Here is a 27,165-nt window from a genome sequence, read left to right on the forward strand (position 1 = left end):
TTACGTGCGCGTGCGAGGACCCTGCGTTTCTGTAACGTCCCGTTGACTGTTTGTGGATGTCCTGGACAGTGAAACAAACAAAAAAAAAATACGGACACAGTTTAGTTGTCTCCGCCAGAGTAATGATAACGTCCAGTTTTCCTTCGGCATGGACCTTTCATACAGCGCCCAGAATCGATCGCCACGAGGTCGCAATCGCGTCGATATTCTTTTGAGCTCGCAGCAAAAGAGGGGGTGGGGGAGAACGAGTGGGTCGCTCGTGCCCGTTGGCGCCAGCCCCTGCAGTGGACCACGATTGACTGGCGGGCTTTGGTCTTACTCGCCTTTTTGTTGCGTGACGGTGTCGCACGTAAGGCCGCACCAGCCGAACCAGATGTGCTGAGAGAACCGAAACTGAGCTCATGGAGAGCCGCAATTCCAACTTCTTGACGCCGGGTTATTCGGATCGCGTCGAGAGGAGCGACAAAAAGCCTGCCACGGTTCCCTTGCGCAGTCCGGTTCCGCATAAGGTGAGCGAGAAGGAAATTATTCGAGGGAACCTGTTAATTACGAATTGATGAGTTTAAATGATAATTGTTTTCCTTGAATATGAGACATCGTATGATTTGATATGATACCATATGGTATCACATGAAGATATGAGTTGATGATTTCGATTTGGTTTGATCAGCCGTTGTTGTTTTCTTTCCGCTGCCATCGTAATGCGGCCGCCAATGCTGGGCATCGAACGAACGACCTTCTCGGCGAAATACAATATCGCACGTGGCGTGACAGGATCAGCGACGCGAAGCATTGTAGTGCGTGAAACCACCTTCAATAAACTGAATAGAGAAGTGTTGAGTGGATAAATCATAATTTAGACACGACACCATTAAGTTTTCTGCGTATTAAATGTGTTAAAGCAACGCAGGATACATTAAATGCAATTCACATCAGTGACAATGCGCTGAATGGTTCTGTTTGGGTCAAGATTGAAAACGGGCCGGCAACAAGTGTGCCGACTCACAGGCGGCACAAAAGTGTGGCTCCAGCCCGGTGAATCCGAAACGCAAAACGGATGTGCAGGCGCGAATGCAAGCTCGGCACATAGTGCTTGCTAGATTAGGCCACTTTCACAGCCTAAGGTGTCAAGAAGCTCACTTTTGCAAGAACTCGCGCAAAAGAGCCTTGTACCAGGGTTGGTTATGAATGACGGCATTCGTACTCAGTAGGAACTTTCGAGAAGAGATCGGGCAGCCTAATCTGCGCTGGTCTTTGTCAGTGATGCTGGAATTTCCAATTAGCTGCTAATACATTATGTTGCATTCCCTGTCGACTGCTCGGTGATGTAGTAGGTTGATTTTGGCAATTTGATTTTCAATGTGTCTGCGAGCAATTTTAATATTCCACATTTCACCTTGATAGTCTGATGGAGTGCAGGAGGAGATGCGAAACGGGGTGGTGGAAGACAGAGTGTGTCAAGGGTGCACGTGACCATTATCGCCTCATTGTGATTGTAGATGGTATATGAAAACATCGATTCCTGCCTCATATATACCAGAGATCAGCACAGAGTGCCGGCAGATTTGTAGACGGTGATGACGTCAAATAAATGCCTCCAATTTTAATGAGAGACCGTCGAGAGTGACTGCTACATCTGTGGAGGTTGCACATGGAGCTAAACCATCCGTGTAAACATGAACGGACACACTCGACGGAAAACACGGATAGGAACACAAACTGAAGGGGCACAAGCTACGCCAAGACTTACAGTTCGTGTTTAAGTCATCGTCGTTTAGTGTCGCATGGTCCCCCTTCGACGTAATGACCAACTAGCTCAAAACGTGATGCTGCTTAAACATGACGGGTGCTTCTGCAATTTTCATGCAGGAATAGTAGTGTTGCCTGTTGAAGATCTATACGTGAAAGCTCTTTAATGCAAATGTACTAAGGCGAGCTTAAAGTAGATGAAGGCAGCACAGCAGTGACCATCCCAACTTCTTGTTGCAAGTTGCGCAGCGAAAATACCTGTGAACTCAACATGTAAGTGGCCTAGATCTATACGAGGTCACGAGGAGGGTATGATTGAAGCCAGGCGAAGCACCTGATTTACAAGTGAAGACTGTCTTGGTGTTTCTGAGGAACGTAACACCTGGCTCATTCCACGGAAAGTGTCCCAGACGTGTTGCTCAAACATCTCAAGTATTCCGTAAAAAAATCATGGCTATTCGCTGCCTTGCTCAGAGTGCTTCCCAAGATGATTTTTGAAAAAAAGGTTTCTTGTCACGTGCCGTGCTATTTAAAGCTTGTTAAAGTATGCGAAACATGGTTCTGCAAATAAAAAATAATATAAAAGTAATTTCAGAGCCTAATGCGTCTCCATGTCGTATACTGAGCCTGCCGAAATTTCTTCAATATGCAAAGGTGACCATTGGCAACTTTGGCCAGGAAAGGTTCCTTACGAGTCCCAAGTTCACACAAAAATCTACCAAATTGGGTATTTCTTCCTGACAAACCCACTGAAAAGTTGTTTATTATAAATATTTCTCCTTATTGTTGGAAAGATGTCTATTACAGTAAAACAATATAGGCGCCAATGCAATGCATGGATTTTCCAAAATACCATGCCCAACATACGAAGATTTTGGTATTTGTCTGATTTTGTCCACGATTTTTGCAGAGGTACTCGTGGTAAAAATATGAGATAATGTACAATTGAATAGATCTTATTTGTGTTCGATTACTGCCTTTATCTCATTTTGAGCTGTGTTTTCATGGATATATGAATTTCGGGAATACCTTGAAATTTTTCTATGGGCCCTGCAACACGCTCAGCGTAAATCTGTGCTACCACTTCAGCGTAAAGCGCACTAGCTCTCTTGCTTTACACAGTTGGCGCACACAGTTCGCCAGGTTCACGCGACCGCCTTCAGCACGCGAGGGTTCGGCTTTATTGCCGCATGTCCTTAACTATCATAAACATTTCTCTTTGTGGGGACTTCGTGTCGTTCCTTACAAAGTGTGCTAGAGGTCGGGCGGGTGCTGTCAAGGTTCCCTTCTTTTATCGTGACCTGTATTATTCTATTTGACATTACCATTTACAAGCCTATCTGAGAAGCTTTAACACACATCTATTGAAGGCATAACCGAGAAACTGCTGTACGCGATTGGTGCTCATCCTGGATAAGCTAGCAGAAAGCAGCACCGGGTGTTCTTTCAGCTCGCGGCTGCGATGAAAATGCGATAAAACGGCGTGTATCGGAATTTAGGCAAATGCCTGCTGGTGTAATTGACTGAAGTGGCATATTCAAGACAGCGCCAGGATCATCATTGTAATCTTCATCATAATCGGCATCTTTGTTTGCCTATATTTACTGGGTTAGCACTAGGGATGTCACAGTGGAAACAAAAGTGTGCGTGCGAAGTGTGCGATACCGGTCACGTGCTAAAGCTATATATATATCCTGAATAACGCTTTTCAGTGTGGTGGACAAGGTTTAAGTCATCGATCCGAGACCTCTAACAGGCAAGACATAATGCTAACGCATTATTGTCACATTTGCCCTTAAATCGCCACTGAAATGTGTTATTTTATCGAAACTTGGAGTGCAGCTACAGACGATAGACGAAAAAAAGGACACAACACAAGCGCGCAATCGCGACTGATTTTTACGGCACGTATGGTGAAGGATTGATGCAGTAATGTATTAATAACTAGCCCACCTGTCAATCATATTGAATTTCTTTATAAGTGATGCAGGTGGAAGTACCTGTTCAATTTTTTTTCTAAGGAACCGTGCCCTGTATTGTAAGTACACAATTCTACAGGGTGATAATTAAAAAAAATTATTCAACCAGCTCACACACCAACTTGGCTACAGCTCGAAAATTCGATTTTCACTTGCTAATAAAATGTTGATTTCAAACCAACTTTCCGAAAGTGACGATTTTACTTAGAAACACTATACGTATTCTTTCTTCGCCCAGTACGTTATGTTAGTCACACCACCTGAGCACAAAGCCCACGCCCGTGATCGCGCCTCAAAATTTGTGCCGAAGAGCCGACTCGTACTCTATGCTTCCCTTTGATCGTAAATACACGTGATGCTCAAATTACATCGATTATCGCACTTAACATAAGCTGCCATCACATCACTGAGCCGAAGTTCACATTCATCAGCAGCCCGTCTGAGGCATCGTTCGATTCTAATAGGAAAATATCAATCGTCGGTGATTCCGCGTAGTTTCATTGTTCGTTAGCAATACATAGATGTGGCCTCATACAAAAAGAGAGGTACTCGCCTTCTCATTAGCACGTCTTCTGAACAGCTTTTGATTATAGCTGCTTGCGGGAGAGGTAGCTGGTGCCGTTTTCTACTTCTTTTTTCGGGATGAATACCACACGGGTGCTGGTCTTCTCGAAACGCATGTGTTCAGGTCCCTGTTTTGAAGTTCTTGAGGCAGGAATGTCAAGAGTGTACGGCAAAAGAGAGGATGCGATAAAAAAAAGTTAACCCTAAGAGCTCGTACCACACCTATCGGCTCCTTTCGCACTCTGATATGTACGACAAAAAGACACTGAAAAGAAGCACATAGATTGTAGTTAATGGTATTGGGGCACAAATTCGAGCCCTCATGTGCTGAGGAAGGTCCGGTTACTCTGCCAAAGTAGTATGCATGATATTGAACGAACACTGTCTGAAGCAAGGCAGCCACTGTGCTTTGTGGTGAAGTGGTGGCACGGAACTATGCTGAGCATCACACCAGGAGCCATATTGAAGCCAAAGGAGTACGTCATTGCGAAAATTGTGGACGAAGTGGACCAAAACCCAAGATTTTTATATGTTTGGCATGTTATTTCAGAAAATTCCTGCAGTGCGGTCTGGCTCTTAAATAATTTAAAGTATTTGGAAACTCTGGGACAATCCAGTAAAATAGTTACAATGAGCAAATAGATAGTGATTTGCCAGAAAAATGTCAATTTCGTAGAATTTCGTCTGAATTCAGAACCCCTAAGAAACGTTTTCTGACCGACATTGCCAACAAGCACCTTAGGATATTAAATTGGAATATTTGCAGGTTCAGTTGGAGAAGCTGTGATGCGTTAGGCACTAAAATAATTTTCTATTAATTTTCTTGCAGAACATTGTTTCGCGTACTTGAACAAACTTTTAAAGCACGTCACGTGACAAGAAACTTTTCTGCCAGAATATATTAGGAAAGCACTCTGAGCAAGGTAGTAAACATGCTTTTACAGCAATATCTGAGACGCTGGAGCGACATGTGTGAGACTTCACGTGGAATGACTGTGCTATGAAATACGGCTAGCGAAGGTTATTGTTTTGTTATATTTCACCACCACTAAATTTTGGCAGCTGTGGAGCCTGTTTGAGGACTTGAGCGATATGATAAAGTTTAGATATATCTGCCGCATCATTTTGTCATGACTCACAAAGTAGCACTCATAGTCTTAAAACGCAGGACGGGAAGCTTAGATGACAGAAGGTGAGTTTATAACGTGTATTCTTGTCTGACAATGATACATCAGCCGGTTCCATCTCATTTTTGATATTAAGCGACGCTATACACCCTCTGAGATGAGGCTATGTGTAATAAGAAAGCCATGTTGCTCGATTCATTCAGGTTAGCAGATTGTAATGTTCGCAAGTGCAGTCGTAAGTTGTATACGGGATGCTATAACATTATTACAGTCAATGTAGCCGCACGAGTGGAAGACGTAGGTGTGTCAGCGGAGAAAACGAGAAAGAGAACGTTTTTGCTCGTCCGAGGCTTTCCCCGAAGCCTGTTCAATAAACCCCCTATTTCTCGCGTCGTAACAATATTATAAATGGCGTTCTTGTATTAACATTAAAGACTGAAAAATAATGGTTGATCTTGATGCTTACACTCATCTTTTTCCTAGGCAGCCGATTTAGTTCGCCTTGAGGTCAGACATAAAAACAAACAAAAAAGGACTTTTTTATCTTTCTTGCAACGCACACGAATACTTCGACGTAAATCTAATATCTATGTTTTCTTTTCTATTAAAAAAGCAGCAATAAGTTGTAACACAAGTGGACAGCAATATGAAGGCTGAGAAATAAAATTTAACAAGCCTTTTTCAGTCATCGTCTAAGCCTCGAGTGGTCATATTGTCACGTATTAGTGACGATGAAGAAAACAGGCGTAAAACTGTGTATGAGGAAACTGATTCTTTATTGGGCGAACCTGTGCCCACAAAAGCAAGCTACACTCGAAGCACAACGATAGCGGCGAACGCAGTCGGCGATCGTCGAAATCTGATCAGTGGCGAAATGCGTCGGCTTTTATAGATGAGTCATCGAAGGTTCCAGAGTAATCGCCGGTGCCCGCTTGTCTTCCAGAAAGTACTAAACAATTCGCGTCGCTCATAAAATCAGATTACATAAGCGTCGGTGACAACAGACAACGGATAGAAGCATCGATAACGTTCGAGAAACTTCCGATACATGCAGGCGCGTCCTGCGCCGAGCGATAACGTTTAACATTTGTTAGCCGGTGAAAAGCGGCCACCGGTGAAAGATAAACAAGTACACGTGTCAATATCAACGTTCTTATGCTACAAATGTTTAAGCAAATACAATTACAAAGAGTGAAAAGAGGGGACATGAGTGTTGATTAGGGTATTTGCAATTAGTCTGGCAATTTTTTGCTGCTTAGTTTGCCCTTGCATGAAACACATCTGGGTACGCAGTCATTTGTTTAAAAATGACTTCGTCGAGTGTGAAAATAAACTTCCTTTCCCCATGGCGAGGCTGGTATTCGGCAGAGTCCCCCCAAAAATTATAGAACAAGTCACTAAATTCTTTGCCGGCAATATTGTTTTGCAATGGGTTGTAGCACCGATGCTTTTGGGTAGCACTATTGCGGTAAGTATTCATTTACTCAAAGATCGTATTTTCAATGAGTGAAATGTGTATCGTCCTAGAGAGCTATGCGACACATTTGTTTCTGGCCGTTCGTATATCTCTGCAGTCAATCAACCATTTCATCTCCTAATCAACAACTGCTTTCAATATATTATTATTATTATTATTATTATTATTAATATTATTATTATTATTATTATCTATTATTATTATTTGCCATTGGATCGGTCTTTTTCGCAGTCACTCCCGGAGCAGGGGAACGAGGACGTGACAGACTTCCGGAAGCCTGACCATGTCCGAGAATGCAAGGACGTCTTCTCGCTCATGGTGTTCTCCGTATTCGCCGTATATATGGTGAGCCTGCCACATATGGTGAATCCCGCAATATCCTATCTGATCAGACCTGCCACTGCTGCTCCAGTTTAGAGAGCGATAGCTGTTAGACACTTTTGCTGGATGGTCAGAGGAGCAGTGTAAGTTGCTTGCCACATAAGTAGATTGCGAGTGGAAAATAAACATATGAATTACCATGAATGCCAGAACGTTAAAAATAAACACTTCATTAGACAGTGAAAAATTCTTTTGAGTGCGGAAAACGTGAAAGAAAGCAAGAAGGCTACAGGACAGCGCGCACAATAACAACCAATATTATTGCTGAGATGGTGGGAATACAAGTAAAATTGGGGGGGGGGACGAGAAGAGGGAAAGGAGGGGGTTAAATAACTGCGTAGACACATGTAGAAGAATACGCATCATCTGAAGAGAATCTGAAATTCATTATCTAGCAAGGTGGCGTACTAACATATTTCTTTGCGCTTGCACCACGAAAAAGCAAGGCTTCATGAATTTCACGTGCCATTTTTGTCAGTTTATTTGGCCACACCTTGGCAATCGTCAAAACTAAGGGTGCACTTGTACTTGGAACAGTGACTTGCCACGTGGCAAGTCACTGTTGGCACGCTATCTTCGGCGGTCGTTAATAGAGGGCCCGGTCTGGTCGATGTAGCAGCGACCACACGATAAGGAAGTGCGGTAGACAACTCCCGTGGTGCATTCCACATACGCTTTTTATATTTCTTCTTACAGCCCGGCCTCGAAGTGCAATCAGGGTTTATCGCGCTTGTAAAGGGACCCTGGCTTATACCGTGCCGTAAATACAAGCTTGACGGTAGCTTTTTCAGCAGATCTTTTTATGTGATGCGACACCTTGTGAACGGAAGGTATACCAGAAAACTTTGACATGGCTTTATCCGCAAACGTGGCTTGTCTTGCACTTCTTTCTTCCTTCTTTAGATGCACAAGAAGCGATTCCGCTATACCTCAGATGAGGTTGTCAGGGAAGCCTGCAGCCTTCAGTCTTTCAACTGTGCTTTGAACGCTAATTTCATCCTGGTGCTAGCTAATCCTTCACAGCGTTGTCCTCACGCATGCTTTTGTTATCCCCTGCTTAACAACCTTCGAATGAGGGAAACTAAAACGGAGCAGGCTTTTTTGAGAGCGAGCGGCAGATTGCCAACAAACACGTTTCGGCATGAACAGAAGTTCTAAATCTATAACCTCAGCTAGTTATTCGCGAGAAAATCAGTTATTTCACCCTTTCCTTTCCCCTTTCTCCTGCCATATACTACCACCACCTGAGCAATAAACTTAGTCGTTATTGTGCGCTCTGTGCGGCCGTCTTCTTCCTTCCTTCCGCGTTTTGCGCACTAAAAAGGATATTTTGTCTAAAGTAATGCTTCACCAGCCAGACCAAGTAGCCGCCACACTAATGATAAAGGAAGAAATGCATATTAGTGTAGTAATATAGTGAAATAGTAAAATATGGAGAGAGAAACGCACACACACGCAAACAGGCGCGCACGCGCACATGCGCGCGCGTGTGTGTCAGTCGCATTTAGGCTGATAATATCTGTAGTTCGGCCCCCGAAACTATTCGCACACTAGACAAGTATCTACTTCTATATGCATTACGTTCTCAATGTTCCGACAATATTTCCGTTTGTAATGGTCTGTCGCAGCGACTTGCTGCGATGGTAAATTTGTGCACGGGTACGAGCAGCGCCAACGACACGGACCAATATATATATATATATATATATATATATATATATATATATATATATATACTTTTTTCTCAGTTTACTTGGCCTCAGCTAAAGCTGCTCGGCTGCTTCGTTCTTAATCAGCAACGCTGAACCTCGGATATCGCTGGTGTTCGATAAAAATGAAGCGATGAGCAGGATGTTTTCTTGGCACGCCGAGACAAATTTGTCCTTCATAAGTCACATTGTGTAGCCGCCGTAGCAGACAGCACTGGCTCGTGCTTCCTGCACCTGCAAAGTGTACCCTCAATCGGTTTCCGCACTTCGCGAATGCACCGGTAGCTTACAATGTCCTAACGAAGAACGACAAGCCTGTGCAATGTTCTGTAAGATATTCAACTCGTCCGCGCAGCACGCATTCAAACAACTTCATCAAATATAAGTGTTCAGTTTTCTATTCCTCAAGAAAATGCGCATCAGTCGCCAAGAGATTACGACGATCAATTTCCGTGATCGGGTCAGCTAGCATTGACTCAGCTTACGAGCAGCTTCTAGTGTCGTTAAACATCGCAGACAAGAGTACTCCATAGGGAAGACCCTTCCTTTCGTCTTGTAGCTGCTTCAATAATGTTAGCGGCCATTCGCTTCATAAAAAATGCATAATAGTCTGCTTACCCTTCGTTCTCTGGGAAGCATAAGTGGTCTAAAAATGCAATTTTATATACGCGTTGCGAGAAAAGAAAAGACAACTTTATTTTACTTTGTCATTATCAGTAAATACTGCTTTTCAGCGCCCACCATAGGAGGGGGCGTTGACGCCGCTATCATTTGCAATGCTATGTAGCTCTTGAAGTGTTCAGGAAGGCCCGCTCGTAAAGTTCACTTGTTACAACATGCCCCCCCTCACACGTTGTATTGTTTTGCCTGTCGACGTTTAGTCTGAATGTCCGTGGCGCGGGTAGTTTGATCGTTTCTTGACCTGTTCAGTCAAAAGTAGTGAGTTACGACCGCCAGATAACTGTTTACTTTAGATGATTTTGTGCGGCTGTGCTGGCCAATGGAAAGTGTCAATGAGAAAACTGCCGAGCAACATGAAAAACTGCCGAAACAGCTTTCTGTTGCTCATCACGAGCTACATAAGTGTTTTTCAGAGCGTGAAGAAATCCCGCGAATACACGCAAAATGCCTCGAGGGGCCAATCATGCGGCAATTCTGCGTATACTCGCGGGCTTCTTTCACGCTCGGAAAAACACTTATGTAGCACGTATGAAGCAACAGAAAGCTGTTTCGGCAGTTTTTCATGTCACTCTGCAATTTTTTCATTGACACTTTTCATCTAATTATAATATTTGTGATGTTGAATAAATAATTAAGACCAGGTATATAATTAGGCGGAATACAAAAAAAAATAATCCGAGTATCTCGAAGCGACGGCAAAACATTACCTTTGTTCTGTCAAACTACGTGGAATTTGCATATTTTTTAAATCTTGGTGCATGATAGTTGCGACACCCTGTATACAGGCACATAACTTTGAAGGTTGAATTGTATCACCATGTCTGTGTTGTTTGTTCTAATACCATTCTTGTATATATAAATTATTCTGAAGGCATAAACAGCGGGCACCTAATGACGTCAAAATGGGAAAAATATTTTACTGTATGGACGTGCCCTGGTATATTCGCTACTAAGCTTATCGCACGTTTCTGAAGAACAAGAATCTTGGATATATTGCGCAGAGTACATCTGCCCCAGACAGTGTGGCAGTTGTTAAGCATTGGGATTAAGAATGCGTTGTAAATTAATATTTCAATTTTTGTTGGCAGCATAAATCTCTGACGACTTTACTCGCCATTCAAATTGTCCATTTCGATCGTGCATTGTTAGTTTGCGCGTCCCATTTAAGCAATTCCGTAAAGATTACTCCGAGACATTTTATAGCTACGTACAGTTTCAACACGGTCATCCGCATCCGCAAGCATGATGCCTTTTACGACTTTGATTTTTGCTCAAAATATTACGGCTTTTGTTTCTGTGTGTGTGTTAGCACGCTCGTTCCTGAGCCGGGAAGGCGTTCGTTTCTCCTGTCGTGCTTGGCCCCTTCGACAACTTGCGAGGAAATCTGTGCTACGCTGGAAAAAGTTGTTGGTAGCAGTGATGCCGACTGCCTAAAGCTCAAAGCGAAGCACGAGAGCTACGCTTCCTTCCGGGTCACAGAAAACGAGAACGCCTTCCAAAAAATCAACTCGGAAAACATTTGGCCGAAGGGTTGCCTGTTTAGGCCTTTCTACGGCAGGCATGATGCATATAGGGACGCCATCGACAAAACAACGTAACTTCTTTTCCAACCTCATTAATGAAGTGCTCCGTTGTTTACCAAAATGTTCGTGGTCTACGCACGAAATCCCCCTATTTCTATGAGAACGTGCTAGTCTGCTCATACCATGTTATATGGTTAACTGAAACTTGGCTTTGCAACGACTTACTAAGAATTACTTTCCACCGGAATACGCAGTTCATAGATGTGGCCGCGTGTATAATGGGTGCGTTAAATGCGGCGGCGGTGTGCTTATTGCCGTGCGGAACAATGTTAGCGTTTTAAGGCGTGCGGACCTTGAGATTATACCAGAAACTGTGCGGGTTGAAATTTCTGTTAAAAGCGGCAAAAATGTGTTGCTCTGCGCAGCCTACTACCTTACTAACATAAGTAACGTGCAGTTTTCTGAGCATATGAATGACTTAGTTGAAGTTACTGATGTAGCAAAATGTAATATCCGGATAGCTGGCGATTTGAATGTTCCGTCTATTGTTTGGGATTCTTCACGCGCGACATCCGTATTTTTATCATCCCCTTGCTGTGATGCGCTGTTCTTCTTTATCGAATTTCTTGGATTAACGCAGTTTAAGAAGGTTCCAAATGCCGCTGGAAATGTTTTTAGATCTGATTCTGGCTAATTCTGTGTTGCTGAGTTTTCTGTTGCTGTCAGCGGTTTAGTTCCTGTTGACCATTGGCATGTTCCGCTCGAATTCGCAATTTTCCGAGAGGCGATTCATGTGTCGAGCCTGCTCGCACATTTGTTTTTCCGAAGGGTGACTATCTAGGTCTTTACCACTTATTTGAATGATGCCGACTGGCCTAATTGTACCATGCCACAGACGTCAACAAAGCAGTTACCATGCTTACTGATACTAGAAAATGTGCTTTGGAAGCCTTCATTCCCTGCAAATAGGTTCGCCCTGCACGCTATCCTACGTGGTTTTCTAAGGAATTAAGCGGTTAACTTCGTAAAAAGCTAAGGTACCATAGGAAGTTCACGAAAAGAGAATAATCGGGTTGGTACGAAAAATTCAGTGTCTTGCAAAGTGAGGTGAAACGCGTAATGCATAGAGACAGTGATGCATACATTAAGATTGTCGAAGAGCGCGTAAAATGCGATCCCAAACGTTTCTGGACCTATGTAAAAGATTACAGTTCTGAGCGGGCCGAAATTAATGTCATAAATCGTACTTCTCGTGGCATTCTTAGAAACTGGGACAATATCGCCAATGCATTCGCTGAACATTTTCCCTCGGTTTTCTTGAATACAGAGCATTCTCCTAGCACTGGTGACTGGCAGTACAGCTTCAGTGACCATTTTAAGATTTAACGATTTTCAGAACATGATATCGCGGCGGCCATATTGACACGTATACATGTTTATCTTTCACTTTGGGCCGCTTTCCACCGGCTAACAAATGTTAAACGTTATCGCTCGGCCCAGGTCGCGCCTGCATCGGAAGCTTCTCGAACGTTATCGATGCTTCTATCCGTCGTCTGTGGTCACCGACGCTCATGTAATCTGATTGTATGAGCGACGCGAATTCTCTAGAACTTTCTAGAACACACGCGCGCACCAGGGATTAATCTGGAACATTTGATGACTCACGTATAAAAGCCGACGCGTTTCGCCCATAGAGTAACATACAAGGATAAGAGAGGACACTTCCATAGGCCCCTGCGGCCGATTTTGGTTCGCAGCGCACCTAGCGGGTGTGTGGAATCTACACAGACTCAGAGATTGCTACCGCAGAAAAACCAATCTTGAAGGCTATCTTTTGATGACTAGAAAAATTACACGGCCTCCAAGATCGCTTCCGTGCGAGTGCTCGTCCCGGAGGCTATATTTCGATTTTTTTTTTTATAATGTGTTGCTTGCATGCATCGAGTAGTTTCGTGCAAGCTTTACCGCCAGAGCAGCAAGCACACGATGCCACTGTGTGTTTATGCAGACATTTTAAATAAACATGACAAGTGTGGAAGAGACAAAACATTTTATTTTCAAGTCATATTCTCAGTAAGCACATGCACACTTTTTTTTCGTAACGTTCGATGAACGCAAGCACAAAAAGATGGTTGCACTGCAAAGTGCAAGACATGCCAATACAGGTGTCGTATGTTGAGAATAAATTTCACAAAAGGAATAAACAGGCGATATTATGAAAAACCCCACAGAACAGTAAAACTGCAGAAGACAGCATTGGCATTAAAGAGGAAAACAACGCTCGTCCTTTGAAGCCTAACCTTTCTTATTAAGTGGTAGTTTCGGGCTGCATAGCAAACAAGGAATGAAGGCTGCTCACTGCAGTTGTCAGCCAACCACGCTCCCTGTCCTGCCGTCCGTTGTTACTGCACCTCGCAACACAGCAGTAATTCCCGTAGTACTTGACTATGGTCGGCATGACCTGAAAAAAAAAGTATTGGTTATTTCTTTCCTCCCGCCTTCGCACAAATTTTCACCTACGCACTTAAGATCACCCTTTCGCGAAAAGCGTCACGTGCAATTGTCGCAGCTAAAAAAATAGCAACCTTCGGTGCCATGCATGCGCTACTGAGGCAGGAGTGTTTATTCAGAATACGTCGTAGCCACAGCTTACAAACATTCTTCTCAATTCGCAAGTTCTCTCTAATTGCGCTCGTAACAAAGGCTTCAAGCAATCTGCGCACGCCACTAATAACGATCCTAAGCATAACTGCATTCTTTCACACAATTGCACACACGTGCATTGATTTCACACTACGTATACCGGCGTGTGCCGACTCACTTTCTCGCGCCAAGAAACGATTTTCTCGCAAACGTGCTGCGCAGCATTCCAAATTGCTGTTTCTTACATAATGTGCAGTAATTCACGAACATCATGCGCGAAGTGAAGAACACAAAAAGCTCTCTGCGCCGAACAGCACAATGTGACAAATGTCAACTTACGGCTGAAGTGACAAATACATAAGCAATTTGCAAAGTAATGAAGGGATAAAAGAACGTAATGAAGGCCTTCTTACCAAGCAGCAGCCAAGCAGACAGACGTCTGGCAGAGTTGAATTTCTTTCTCTATGGACGAACCCAGCAAAGACCACGCAGACGTTATCGCACATCTTTTGTAGCGTCACCTTGCCTGATCACACCATGGACGATATCTTGTAGCGATGCGTTATGCTTCATTCTATATACTAGTCTTATCATCCACCGCTCACGGCCGGCTGATCCCGTTGATAACGTCTACGTCTACAGCCACATAGACAAGTAGACGTATAGTGCACTATAGGAAAATTACTACAGTAGATAGCTAGTACGCGCGTTCCCTTGGAGACAGGGAGTGTTGTATTGCCCTCTAGCGGGCGGCATGAAGCTGCGTAGCTCGGCCGCTTTTAGGCTGGAGTGGCCACTCTTGTAATCCGTATGTTACTCTATGTTTCGCCGCTGATCAGATTTCGACGATCGCCGACTGTGTTCACCACTTTCGTTGTGCTTCGAGTGTAGCTTGCTTTTGTGGCACAGGTTCGCCCAATAAAGAATCAATTTCGTCATACACAGTTTTACGACTGTTTTCTTCACTGTCACTACTACGTGACAATATGTAAGTTGAAACCAAAGCATTCTCTTGCTTACGACCGATTACGAAGTTTTGTTATCAAAGGCTGTACTTTTATTTTTGTTCATCTCCTTTCGGACATGTTTAACCTTGATTTGCGTACGAGTGCGTTCCCTTCATGTTGGAAGAATGCAACAGTTGTGCCAATTCATAAAACTGGCAGCATGAGTAGCATGAAAAATTATCGCCCCGTGTCCCTCTTGTCTCCGTTTGTAAAAGTGTTTGAAATAGCTATGTTTACACGTCTGTTGTTTTTCTTTAAGCATAAAATTAGAACGAGTAAATGCCAACATGGCTTTGTTCAAGGCAGGTCTGTGGAAACAAACCTTGTTTCCTTTATTGATGCTGCGGGACCCGCTGTTGCTAATCGGAGACAGTTTGATACCTGTCAAAAACACTTGATGTTGTTTCTCTTGACCTTCTTATCCACAAACTCTTGAGTTACGGCGTGCGTTGGAACGTAAAATGTTAGGCCTACCGTTAGGAGACAAGAAGAGAGCGGTGTGGATCAAAGAGCAAACGGGGATAGCCGATATTCTAGTTGACATTAGGAGGAATAAATGGAGCTGTGCAGGCCATGTAATGCGTAGAGTATACCAGGCAATGCCTGGTAATTCCTCAAAGAGCCCCGTTAAACTATCCTCACTCCAGAGGGTTCGCGTGTTAAACGTTGAGGTTCAGTTTCGGGTGGCGGCCTGCCCGCTTCCAGAGATTCTTAGCCTCCACCGGCCCTAGTCGTAGGTCTGACCTCTACTTTGGCCAGGTCCTCCGCGGCCGCTGAGGACCGAGGGCCACAGGTTAATTGCAAGAGTCATGACGGTGGTAGTGGCCGAATACTGGACCTTTATGAAGCTTAGTGGGCCTTCCTATTTCGTAGCACCTGGACTAGTGTAGCCCCACTGGCTCTCCGCATTTTTTTAGCCGGTGTGAGGCCCCAATCCAAGCCTGAAAAATGTAGTGGACTGGATGAGGATTCAAACTTACGACCTTCAAGTTAGAAGCCCGGTGTTCTACTTCTGCTCCACGAGGCCACGCCTTTAAGATATGGTGGTGCCAATATTACTAACGATACAAGTGAAATGAACAAAAGAAAGAATCCTGCCAAAATATAGCAATTCAGAGAGGCCTTAGATGTCATATTCTGGAGTGCATTTCCGACTGTATATAGGCCAAGATGACAAAAAAAAAATTGAGCGCTCTTTTCGTATAAAAGCACGATACCAAGTACGCTCAGCTGCCCACGCTGTTCTATTCCCAGTGAAGTGCTCCACGTGCATGGCAAAGACGTCCGTGTCAAAACACCATTAGCGAATAAAGATAATAGAGCGTGGATAGGCCAAGATGGCAGTGGAAGATAGCCGCTCGCAACATCATTCAGCCTCGGCCACGCTCCTGCTGCGCTCTTCGATCGTTGCTGTGCCTGGTCGAGCCAGCGGGGAAGGCCCATCGATCTCCAATAGTCCTAGTTCCAGTGAACAAAGGCATGTTGCGGCTCCTACAGAGTCCAATAGCTGTTATAAGAATGCACGAACGTCACCGTGAATGAGCAACGGCGTAGTTTCTCTTTCGGTTACATTTAAAACAGAACGCGATTAAAGTTAAAAGACAAGTGGGAACGACACACACTACTGTAACATTGAGGGAAATTCACGTATTTCCTCTTCGCTACTGCGCCACAATGACTGAAATTGTTGACAAAAGGCCGAATACTTAGAAACTTCAAATATAGCGTTCACTTCTGTCGCTGTCGATCTTTTTTTTTGTTTTACGGTGTGAGGGGAATGGACAGATTGTGCAATTTAGAGGTGAGTTATTTGTTTGAATATTTACCAAAATATAGGTCCGAATACAAGAATAGCTACTTGTAGTGCCAGGAAAAAGCTCTTTTCCCACAAACGGTAACTACAAACGGTAACTATGAGGTTGCTCAGATGAAATAACCCATAGCAAAGCTTGCAGGCATAAGTCCGCCAGAAGAAGCACAGCCACCTTCGAGTTCCGCGGCGCGGGTGGTCTTCGATCATCTTCGAGAGATGGTGCCATGCGGCGTGACGACACGCTTCTCTCTCTGAGCCAGGACCACATTCTATGGGGATGCCCCAGCAATCCGCCCCTTAGAGAGCTCACTAAGCAAGCTCCCTCATTGGAAGTGTGGGAATCGACCCTGCGATCGACAGACCTGGTCATTCAAACCAGGCTGGCAGAGTAGTCGGCTAGTGTTGCGGCTCCTTGGGCCCCGACCTATAGTCCCCCTGTCCAGCCTGGGCTCCATTTCGCCTCCCTTCTATATATAATAAATTTATTCCACCTCCCTCCCCTCTTCCGCCGGCCGAGACGAGACTTGCAACGAGGTTCACTTCAAAACAGGTTCATTTCGACTCAGTAAGCTTTCAGATCTGCATCGCGGCACCAATCTGTTTTGCCGGTAGTCATTTCATGCTTACATGTACTCTTGATTCCGGGAGAGCCAGCATTTTTTTTGTGTGTGTTTCAATTACGCACCAAATGACGCAACAGTTCACCGGCATGATGAACCGGCTCGGCGGGCGTGCCCAAAACACACACACACAAAACAAAGAAAGAGCACCCGGGACACAAGACGCTCTCAGCGCATGCCAACGCGCGTGCCAGCGTGCTGTTTGCAAACCAAACACTTCCCTGTGTACCCGAAGATCACCTGATCAACTCATTGTGACTTTAGCCGGGAAGATTCTTTATACACCGCCTTTCTTTTTTTTCTTCTTTTTTTTACGGCCGCCGCTCATTGCGTAGGCAATGGCGCCATCTATGGTCAGTAAACATGCTGGCATAGGCGAGCGATCCATGTTGTATGTCAGGTATAGGCGCTCAGCTGTTTCTCGTGGAAGTTTAAGCTGTAGTTGGGAGTTGTTTCTCGTGGGAGTTTAAGCGGTATATTTCGTCGTGCGTGCTTTCAATCACTTGGGAAACGGTTCTGTGAGTCGTACTGAAGTGGTTTAAGTCGGCATGGCCGGAGTTCCTGCTGGCGTTGAGGCGGACAGAGCACTCAACGCGATGTGTGCACTTGTGTTAATTTGAGCCAACAATCAGCCTCGTGGATCAGTTCTGTATTTTTGAACATTTGTTTCATGAATGTGACCTTACTGTACCATTCTCACGGTAATTCTAAGCTGTGGTTCAGCAGCACTCAGTAGTTACCGAAAATATGACGATCCTAACAGCGTGGGTACGATTCTCCTGTCTAGAGAGAAGCGCGTCGTCACGCCGCATGGCGCCATCTCTCGAAGATGATCGAAGACCACCCGCGCCGCGGAACTCGCGGGCCGCTGGCGTTGAAAAGAGGACAGGAAACACTGTCTCAGCGCCAAAAGATGACAATCCAGTGTATAATGCACTGTATCTGCCTTTTGCACGTTACTATTGGCAATGCCAAATAAAAGGTCAGCGTACGAGAAATTACAGCTTGAGGGAAATTGTGAACAAACATTAGGAAGAACTCGGAAGCAATATTTCTTGTAACTTGTTTGGGCAGTAATTAGCGTATGTAATGCCGTGCTGTACGAAGAGTTGTGGGCCAGAGACCGCATTGTATGAACTTTTGGCTGGTTGCCCGGATGATGTTGGTTTGTTCTCGCAACGGTGCCCGGATAACAGCTCTGGCTTTCGGCTCAAGGTCACTTGAAGTTCGCCAACAACGGGAGGTAAAAGCATTTCATGTTTTAAAAAAATAGTTCTTTTTTTTCGTTTCCGAGACGAGAAGCGGCGACAAACGTGGGTGCTGGCAATGTGCCGGGACAAATGGCAGCTGTCAGACGCTGAAAAATTCTGTAGAGTTCACATACGCTGCCGTCGAAAACGCGAAATAAGCGGCTGCTGCCTTAGCGGTGTCGTGCTGCTATCAGGCAGGATGAAGTTAATTTAGAGCATGAACATAGGTGGCAACCGCCGCGACAAATGCGGTCACGTTCGCGTTTATGTGATGAAAACGCCGCGTGACACGTAGGCAGTTCTGTACTTTACATATTGTATTAAAGTAGTGCGAACTACGTGAAAAGCGACTTGTTACCGCTGCAAACAAGCACTTAAACCTCCTGCCGCATCGGTTGATTTCACACGGGAAATCTTGATTGCGGCCGAGCCGGATCCGGGTACATGCAGTGCTGCTACATAGGCATTTCCGATGGTGATTTGGTCGACCCGATCACCATTCAATGGTGATTGAGCTTCTTGATCGCAATCGTAGATTTCAATCATATGCAAGTTCATTGCTCAGTGAGTCCAACCAAATGCCCCCAGATATCACTCCGTGGCAAGGCCGTGCGAGCTAAACGAGCGGTACGATTTCATTCCTTTCGTATTGTGTATGGTAGCGGGTTCACGAGGTACACATATATGTCACAGAATTGCACGTTCGGCGAGCACTACGGATCGTCTTTACAGCCACACATGAAGAAAAGATTAGGGTACTATTCATCGCAGGCGAAAAGCTTCTCGAGATGCCGATGACGGGCACCTTCCGGCAGTGAACTCACGTACTCGGGTAAATCCATCGCCGCAGATGTCATGGTGCGAGGGAAATGTATCCCCCCCCCCGATTTTTGAACACTTCGCGCACTTAACTTTGCACGCGGCTCGTGACGTCACGCTGTTTACGAAAATGAATGATCTATTGCTGTAGGTGCATGGATAGCAAAATCTCGGTTGTCGCAAGGAGTTGTGGGGTACAGTGTATTCTGCTAAGACTTCTGGTTCGAGACCACGACGTCGTCTATGCCACCGTCACTTCATGCCCATGCTTTACGCGCTTGGTCTTTTATATACTGCGGCACTTTGGTGAAAACCCATGATGCAAGCACCGCTCGGGCAGTTCCAAAACGTAGGTGTGAGCTATCGCTCCTTCGTACTTATGTTGGCGCCCTTAGACTAGTGTATTTTTAGGTGGCAGACATTTCATGCTCTAACGTACGTGTTTGTGTCGCGTCAAATAATCATACAACGTTTATCACGCTCAAACGTTTGTCGAGCGCAAATAAACGTTCGTTAACTTAGAAGTAGTTTTTAATAAGTGGTAAGTCAATCTAATAAGTGGCTGTTTGTAACGCTTCCCATAACAAACGGCGCAGTCGATCGCTGCGTCCGCTATTTTGTCTGCAGTGGTGCCCAACGCGCGCCATGTCGTCGGCTGCTGTGCCTCGCAGTCTACCATTTTTTTCTCTCGAGAGACGCATGTCGTGTATAACTGCAGAGAGAAAGCACTGATTTAAGTATCTGAAAAGTGCACGAATTATTGTGACATTACCTCTCCTCCCTCTCTCGTGCAGCCTCAGTTGCCTTTTTGTTGTACCGGAATGAAGACTGCAGATAATCAGTGAAAGAAAAAAATCAATGTGCTAAGGATCCTTGCTGATTGCACCTGTGTGTATTTCACTGATTGTTAAAAAGTGGGTATTTGTACTAGAGCGTTAGTAGACGAAGTTATTCGCCAAAAAACTTGCCTGTCACGAAATGATGTTCACATATTCTGGCTCCTACGTTCGGTGCCCACAGCTCGCTGTCCACAGTCGCTCGTTTGACGGCAACTGCCCATTTACGTTTGTGCGCTTGATTCCATGGAAAACGAAACATTTTTTTTTCCTTTCACGGAAGAGTTCGCGCACCCTAATGCCGAGCAGCCAACCATAATCACGTTGCTGAAGCGTGTTTTCTTCGCGAACAGCGGGAAATCACACTGTAGAAACTGCTGACAAGGCTGAATGAAGCAACCGAAGCGCTAACTCTCGAACCGGAAGTTGCTAGCTGACGACATCATCATTTTGCTATCCACCTATTGCAATAGAATTTAGAGTGCGCATTGCGCAACACAGTGGCAGCCCAACGAATCAGCCCAACACGTGATCGCCTCGTCAGTCGCGGTAGGTTGTAGTGCCGTTTTCTAGGCACAACTTGGCAGAGCTACGGCAGGATAGCCCAGCAAGTGTGCATGAATCAAGACCTATCGAGAACCGAACATTCTTACGCAGAATCTGCGTCTGAAAGCTCATGTGTTGGGACGTCAATGCGATGGAAAAAGCGAAGGAAATGCGTTCGCGAATAGTGCGATTTCCAAGGCTGTCTGCGTGACGTAATGCTCTGTCCTAATTTATTTCCGTCCTGTATAATGTAGGTGGTGCCCGAAACATGGCGACCATGAAGTGTTTCCGGCCCCTGCATTCTCTTCCGGCGCTTGCATTAAATAAAAAGCGTTGTCTTCGAGTTTGGCTGCAAGGGGCTTCTCCCGGGGGCGCGATTCTGAATCCCTCTATTGATCACGCAGAACTCTCTTCATTTCGGCACCGGATAGTGTTTCCACATTGCCGTGCGGTTCATCGGACTGCAATGTAAAAAAAAAAAAATATTTTCTACAGCAACGCAGCACACTCAAAATTTGCCAACTTGCTACAAGTGGGACGCATATACTAACAATTTACATTCGAAATCTTAGTGTCACGGTGTCTATAAATATATAAAAAACAGAATTCCGTGCCTTTATGCACCTTTACTCTGATCCACTAAATATTGTAGAGAGAAGTAAAAAATATTTTTTTTTGTGGGATAAGTGAGAACGAGGAGTGTAGCTTGATCATCTGACGCTTGGTTACTTGTGCGGCTTAATATTGAGCCCGACAGAAGAAATTCTGCACTTAGAGATGATGTTTTTATGTGACTCATCACAATGATTTTCTGAACTCGGAGAGTGATCCATAGGCAGCATTTTTTCACGGCAAAATCCACGATTTTGCTTTGAGACGTACTACAAAGAACTATATTTCAATCGGCATGCTGTCTGATGTTTGATTGCATCAAACGAAGATGACTCGCCACTTGATATCTTTTTCTTAATCGGACTACATAGTTTATGGAAGACGTGCATGTTGGAATACATATACAGGGTATCCCTACTATCATGCGCCAAGATGTAAAAATATGCAAGTGCCATGTTGCTGGACAGAACTAAGGTAATGTAGTTTACCGTTGCTTGGAGATACACAGATTATATTTCTTGCATTGCGCCCCCCCCCCAAAAAAAATTAGTCCTAATTAAATAATCAGTTTTCCTAATACTATAAATAAATGAAAAGTGCAAATGAGAAAACTCTAGAGCAACGTCAAGAACTCCCGATATAGCTTGCGGTTACTCAATACGTGCTGCATAAAACTGTTTTTCCGAGCGTGAAAGAAGCCTGCCACTGCACGCAGTGCCTCGAGTGGCCAGTCGCGCGGCAATTTCGCGGGCTTCTTTCACGCTCGAAAAAATACTTTTCTCATTGAAACTTTTCATACAGTTATAATATTTGAGAAGTTGATTATTTCATGAAGGCTAACTATGTAATGAGGCGGAATGCAAAACACAAAACAATCTGAGTATCTCCAAGCGACGGCAAACTTGGCTCTGCCCAGCTACGGGCATTTGCATATTTTAAAATCTGGGCGCATTATAGAACTTTGGGACACCGTGTATAAGCCCATTGTTTATCGCAATTTCTGTTTACTCAAACGACTCTGCACGGTTCACTTTCGATGACGCGGGCGCAGGGACGAGGGCGATACAAGGACGTACAACCACTGCCCGCACTTGCGTAGACATCCTCATCCACTTCCCGCAAAGAAGGAACGTGCGAGTAGGCGGGAGGATGCTCAAGATGGGCAGGTGCGTGCAGTAGTATAGGCTAAACACAGGTTTTCACGCTTCAAACCTGCGAGCAAAGACTATTGAATGCGCCGCCACTGCGAGATGCGGTAGCAATTTGGTTTGGGGTCATGTCGTAAAGGAGACACCAACTTGATTCCGTACAAGTTTTTCTTTTTTTTTTCATGAAATGCCGATCCACGTATTCTGGGGCGTGTACAGAGCGGTGTTAATGTTCCCGGCGATGATCACAGGAATCTTGTCTCTGTCGTTGCTGTTGTTACTGTTCTCTCTTCTTTCTTGTATAGTGGAGGCAACACCCTTCTTCGTCTCCTAGGTCCCCAGTGCACCACACTTCCCCGTTTGTTACACCAGCCTAGTCGTCGCCCCATCATCTGGAAACGCATGGTTTCTCCCCACCTCTAGAATGCTCCCCCCCCTCCCCGCCCTTTTTTTTCTGATTGGGCTTCTACGGAGATTTACCTTTGAGGAATAAACAGCGAGGGTGAGCGGAAAAGCTCGTGACTGCACAAGTCTAATATAACCTATTCGCATTTACTGACTCCTTCACATGCTGCCTTGCACATTTGTTAGTACCTCGGCCAGTTTGTTGTATTTTACCACACCAAACGACAGGCACAAGCTGTACACCAGCGGCAAGAGCTGTACATCAACGTTTTTTGTCCTATGTCTTACCCTATACTTATTTGTTTCTTCTATCACCTTTAATTCCCTTTACCCCTTTCCCCAGTACAGGGTAGCAAGCCGCTATTTACACTGGCTAACCTCCTTGTCTTTTTTTCCCTCTCGCTCTCTCCACAGCACAACTTCGTTCTTCGCTCGCGGGCACATCGGTTGCGCCTTCGGGGGCAGTACAAACCGCAGGTCTTCATAGCTTGGGGTTTTTGAGTGTTCCATTAACTGTGGCTCAGTTTCCTGAACGTACGGAGCTATTGCAGTGGCTTACCCGGAACGCACGACGTTGTTCGACACGTCCACTTACGTTTCCTTTAAAAGCGTTGGATATCACTCGTTTCTCAGTTTTGGCGCCTATGGAGTCGTCCCCAAGGGTGGGCCGGTACCGTAGAATGTGCAACCTGCAGTTTCAATGAGTATGCGCCGTTGGGTATGCGCCACTGGCTATGTCGTCCTGCCACTCGGTATGTATGTGCCATCGCCCTCGGCATGCCATATATATCACGCCATCGTGGTCATATGGTCGTCATCCTTAGATGCTCGTGGTACAGTTGTGGTCACCTCGCAGTCGTCCCGCCATCATCGTAATACAGTAATCGTCACGCTGTGTTCGCGGCAGGAATGTCATCATGCAGTCGCTGTTTTACAGTCGTCGTCATAGAGCCGTTGTGACACCATCACCTTATCAGTAATTTGCAGTCATGCTATAGTAATTTATAGTTTTCTACGCAGCCTATACCTGAATTTGCTTTGATTTATTTCTTAGGCAGTCTCACCATGATTTCATCCCTTTAATTTATTCTGCGATGCGTTAACGTCAGACTTCTCTCCTTCGGTAAACACGCACAACAATGTGCGTTATGCAGGGGACAGGTTGTTCCCTTGTTGCTTTACTGTGATTGCCGTGGTGGCTCAGGTAATGTAAACCAGTTTTTTTATCATATACAAACTCCTCATTTGCCCGGGCGTCTAATTGTAAACAATTACACTTGCGCGTACGAATGCAAGTGAGCGTTATTTTTTTTTTTTCAATCTTTGTTCTCCGAGTGCAGTCACTTTTCTGGTGGACAAGCCAGCAGACGGGTGGGCGGGCGGTTTATCTTTCGTTTAAGTAAGCCGATCCCATTGATCTTGCAGCCTATCTCGCAGTTATTGTGTGGCGATACCGGGCATAGTGCAGTCTAAAATTATCCTTAGCTGACTGAGCCACCGCGGCGAAATGCAAAAACGCCCGTGAGCTTGCGTTGTAGTGCACGTTAAAGAACCCCAGGTGGCCAAATGAATCCGGAACCGTCTACTACGGCGTGCCTCATAATCAGAACTGGTTTTGGCACGTAAAACCCCAGACAGAAGCAGACTAAAATTATGTACCACAGGGACGACTCAATATGTGCCGTGGGTGTGTGCACTGAGTATGTGCACTGGTGCTACTGGCATGGGCTCCTGGAACCAGTGGGCACGAGCCGCTGGTTTACTTTCAGTTTTTAACACGAAAGTGTTTTATTCCGGGGTCCACCAAGACTTCACTGACGTATTTCCGTCACGGAAATACGTCATAGAACATAATACAAAGAAAGAAACCAGAAGAAAAAGTTCCACAAACATGCAAAATTTGGGAATCGAACCCACGACCTCTCGGTCCGCGACGATAGATCGCCGAGCGTTTAACCCATTGCGCCACAAACGCATTCGCAGAGAGCTACACAGACGCGCCTTATATATCTAACACTCCTCCGTGTACCCGCGCTCTTGCTCGGGGCGGTGCCGCCGCCTATGAGCAGAAAAGAGAAGTACTGCATTATGACACTAAAGCCCGGGATACATGGAGCGAACTTTCTCGACGAACTTCACGCGTCAAGTAACGACGCGGCGACACGACGCAGGATGTTTGCTGTGTTGCAATACATGCGGCGAACGCCGCCGCGCGTTGGCCGCCGTGTTGGCGGCGGTCCCGGCCGCCCGCTTCGAACTGAATTTGGCGTTGTCCTTGTAGAATTCACTTAGTTGGAAGCAAATGACTGCGTAAACGGCTTTCGCTTAGTCTCAGGCCGCTTCGACGACAGAGTATTATGGATAACCTTGAGTAGTTTTCGAGATCGCTTCTCGTTTCGAACGCGTCTAAGCCTAGCGAAAGAAGTATCCGATGCCAACGCCATCTATCGGGGAAGTCGGGAGATAGGCATGACGACAGCATGTGGCCTCTGAGATCAGAAGATTTCTGTTGAAGGTTGTTGTAGAGAGCTTGCACTGCTTGTCTGTTTCCTCGCAGATCAGCGGATATGGGATGTACAAATACAACGCGATTCCTGGGAGATCATACTAGGAACTACTCAATCGGTGCAGAGACATGCAGACACGGCAACACCAACGCGATTGCAGACGACGCGAAAAGGCGCGCGCGCGCGAAACACCAGCATGCATTGCGACCGGAACTAGTGCCTCCTGATTGGCTGTCGTCCACCGCTGCGCGCTAGACGCTTCCGGCGGCGGCGTTCGCCCGACGAAAATGTTTGGACAGGCAGATCGGCTGCGGACGGCAAATTTCTTGACGCCGGCCGTCGGACGTTCGCCGCCCGACGAAGTTCTTCGCTCGGACGCCGGTTATTCGCTCCATGTATTCCGGCCTTAACGCGCACCGACAGTGAACGCTTCGGTGGTCTCAGTACTACGACGCCTCGATGCCAGCATTCGAAGGGACGCTGGCATCAAGAAGCACTACCAACGCCACCTAGGTGGCGTTCACCGTACTCAGCACAGCGGAGCGTGGCCTCCGCAATTAGCTCTGAAAATGTTTCTGAAGTTGATCGCGGAGGCTGCAATTACGACGCGCTGTTCGCGCTGATTTGACTCGGTGACGATTCAGTTACGTGCTTTGTCTTGCGCGTTGTATTAGTGTGTCAGTTACGTGCTTCGTCTTTCGCGTTGTGCTAGCGTGTGCAGCGTAGTGCAGCTTCCATATGCACGACGGTTGCTCATGGTCATCGACGTTGGTAGTCGTGATGGAGGAGACGTGCCACCAGGCGTCAGCGTGGGTGCATCAACGCCTAAGGGCGCTTTAGCCACAAAACACCAATAGACATTATATATCAATGTGCAATAAACATTACACTACTTCTGTGAAGACACGTTTCACTTTCGTGTTCTATACCGATTCCTATATAAGAGGGATCAACCACATTTTTTTTACCATTAGAAGCATTATGTATTACTTAATAAAATATGAACGCCACAACATAGAACCTCAACATAACCAGTCACTACAGAAAAGTTACAATATTCGTCGAGCGTTCTCTACGAATCATAATTGGTTCGCATTACTTACACATCAACTGCGCTTGAGTCTGTCACACTTTTTTTTACGACACATACTTTGCGCGAACTTTGCAATTCATGTTGCTTTAGAAATAAGAAAATATCCTATATTTGATTAGAAATTCGGTGCTTTGGACTTATCGGACATAAGTATTAGGCTAGATTCGGAAATTGCACTATTCCGACACCTCGAAGGCCAAGTGGAATTGTGTGCATACCAAAGAGGCGTTTTTTAAACCTCCTTGGTGTTTACAAGATTGCCACTCGCGTCATAATAAAAACCATTGTCTTTGTTTTTGACAGCTGTGACGTATTGTTCAAGTACGACAGTGGAAGATATGATGGTCCCATGGGTTGGGTGGTATCCCATGGGATGGTACATACATGTTGAACGAAGTAAATACTCCCTAGCTATGCAAGCTGAATGTGACATTTTACTTGGCAGAAGAAACCTTGTAAGTGGCAAAAGTGAAGAATATGTGCAACAGAAGGGGACCGCAGATGGAGACTAAGAAGCAAACCACAGGGGAGCAGCCCTAGAAACCTTCTCAGTCGCACCCCCCCCCCCCAAAAAAAAAATTAATAAAAAAATAAAAAGAAATCATGCAGTGAAGGCCACTTTGTGACAATTAGATGTTTGCGTCTACGGAACGCAGCTGTGGCTGTTGCTGGCTTA

General features: G+C 45.4%; 1 protein-coding gene across 1 annotated transcript in view; it reads left to right on the forward strand.

The window, feature by feature from the left end:
- The first annotated feature begins 248 nt into the window (after nt 1-248).
- The window catches only part of LOC119431664 (uncharacterized), a 512,426-nt gene continuing 485,509 nt past the window's right edge, over nt 249-27,165 (forward strand). The window contains exons 1-2 of the mRNA XM_049657968.1: nt 249-509; nt 7,128-7,241. Coding sequence (XP_049513925.1) covers nt 402-509; nt 7,128-7,241 — 222 coding nt within the window. The 5' untranslated portion in view covers nt 249-401. The remainder of the gene's footprint in view (nt 510-7,127; nt 7,242-27,165) is intronic.

Source organism: Dermacentor silvarum, chromosome 10, assembly GCF_013339745.2.
Source record: "Dermacentor silvarum isolate Dsil-2018 chromosome 10, BIME_Dsil_1.4, whole genome shotgun sequence".
NCBI classification, from domain to species: domain Eukaryota; kingdom Metazoa; phylum Arthropoda; class Arachnida; order Ixodida; family Ixodidae; genus Dermacentor; species Dermacentor silvarum.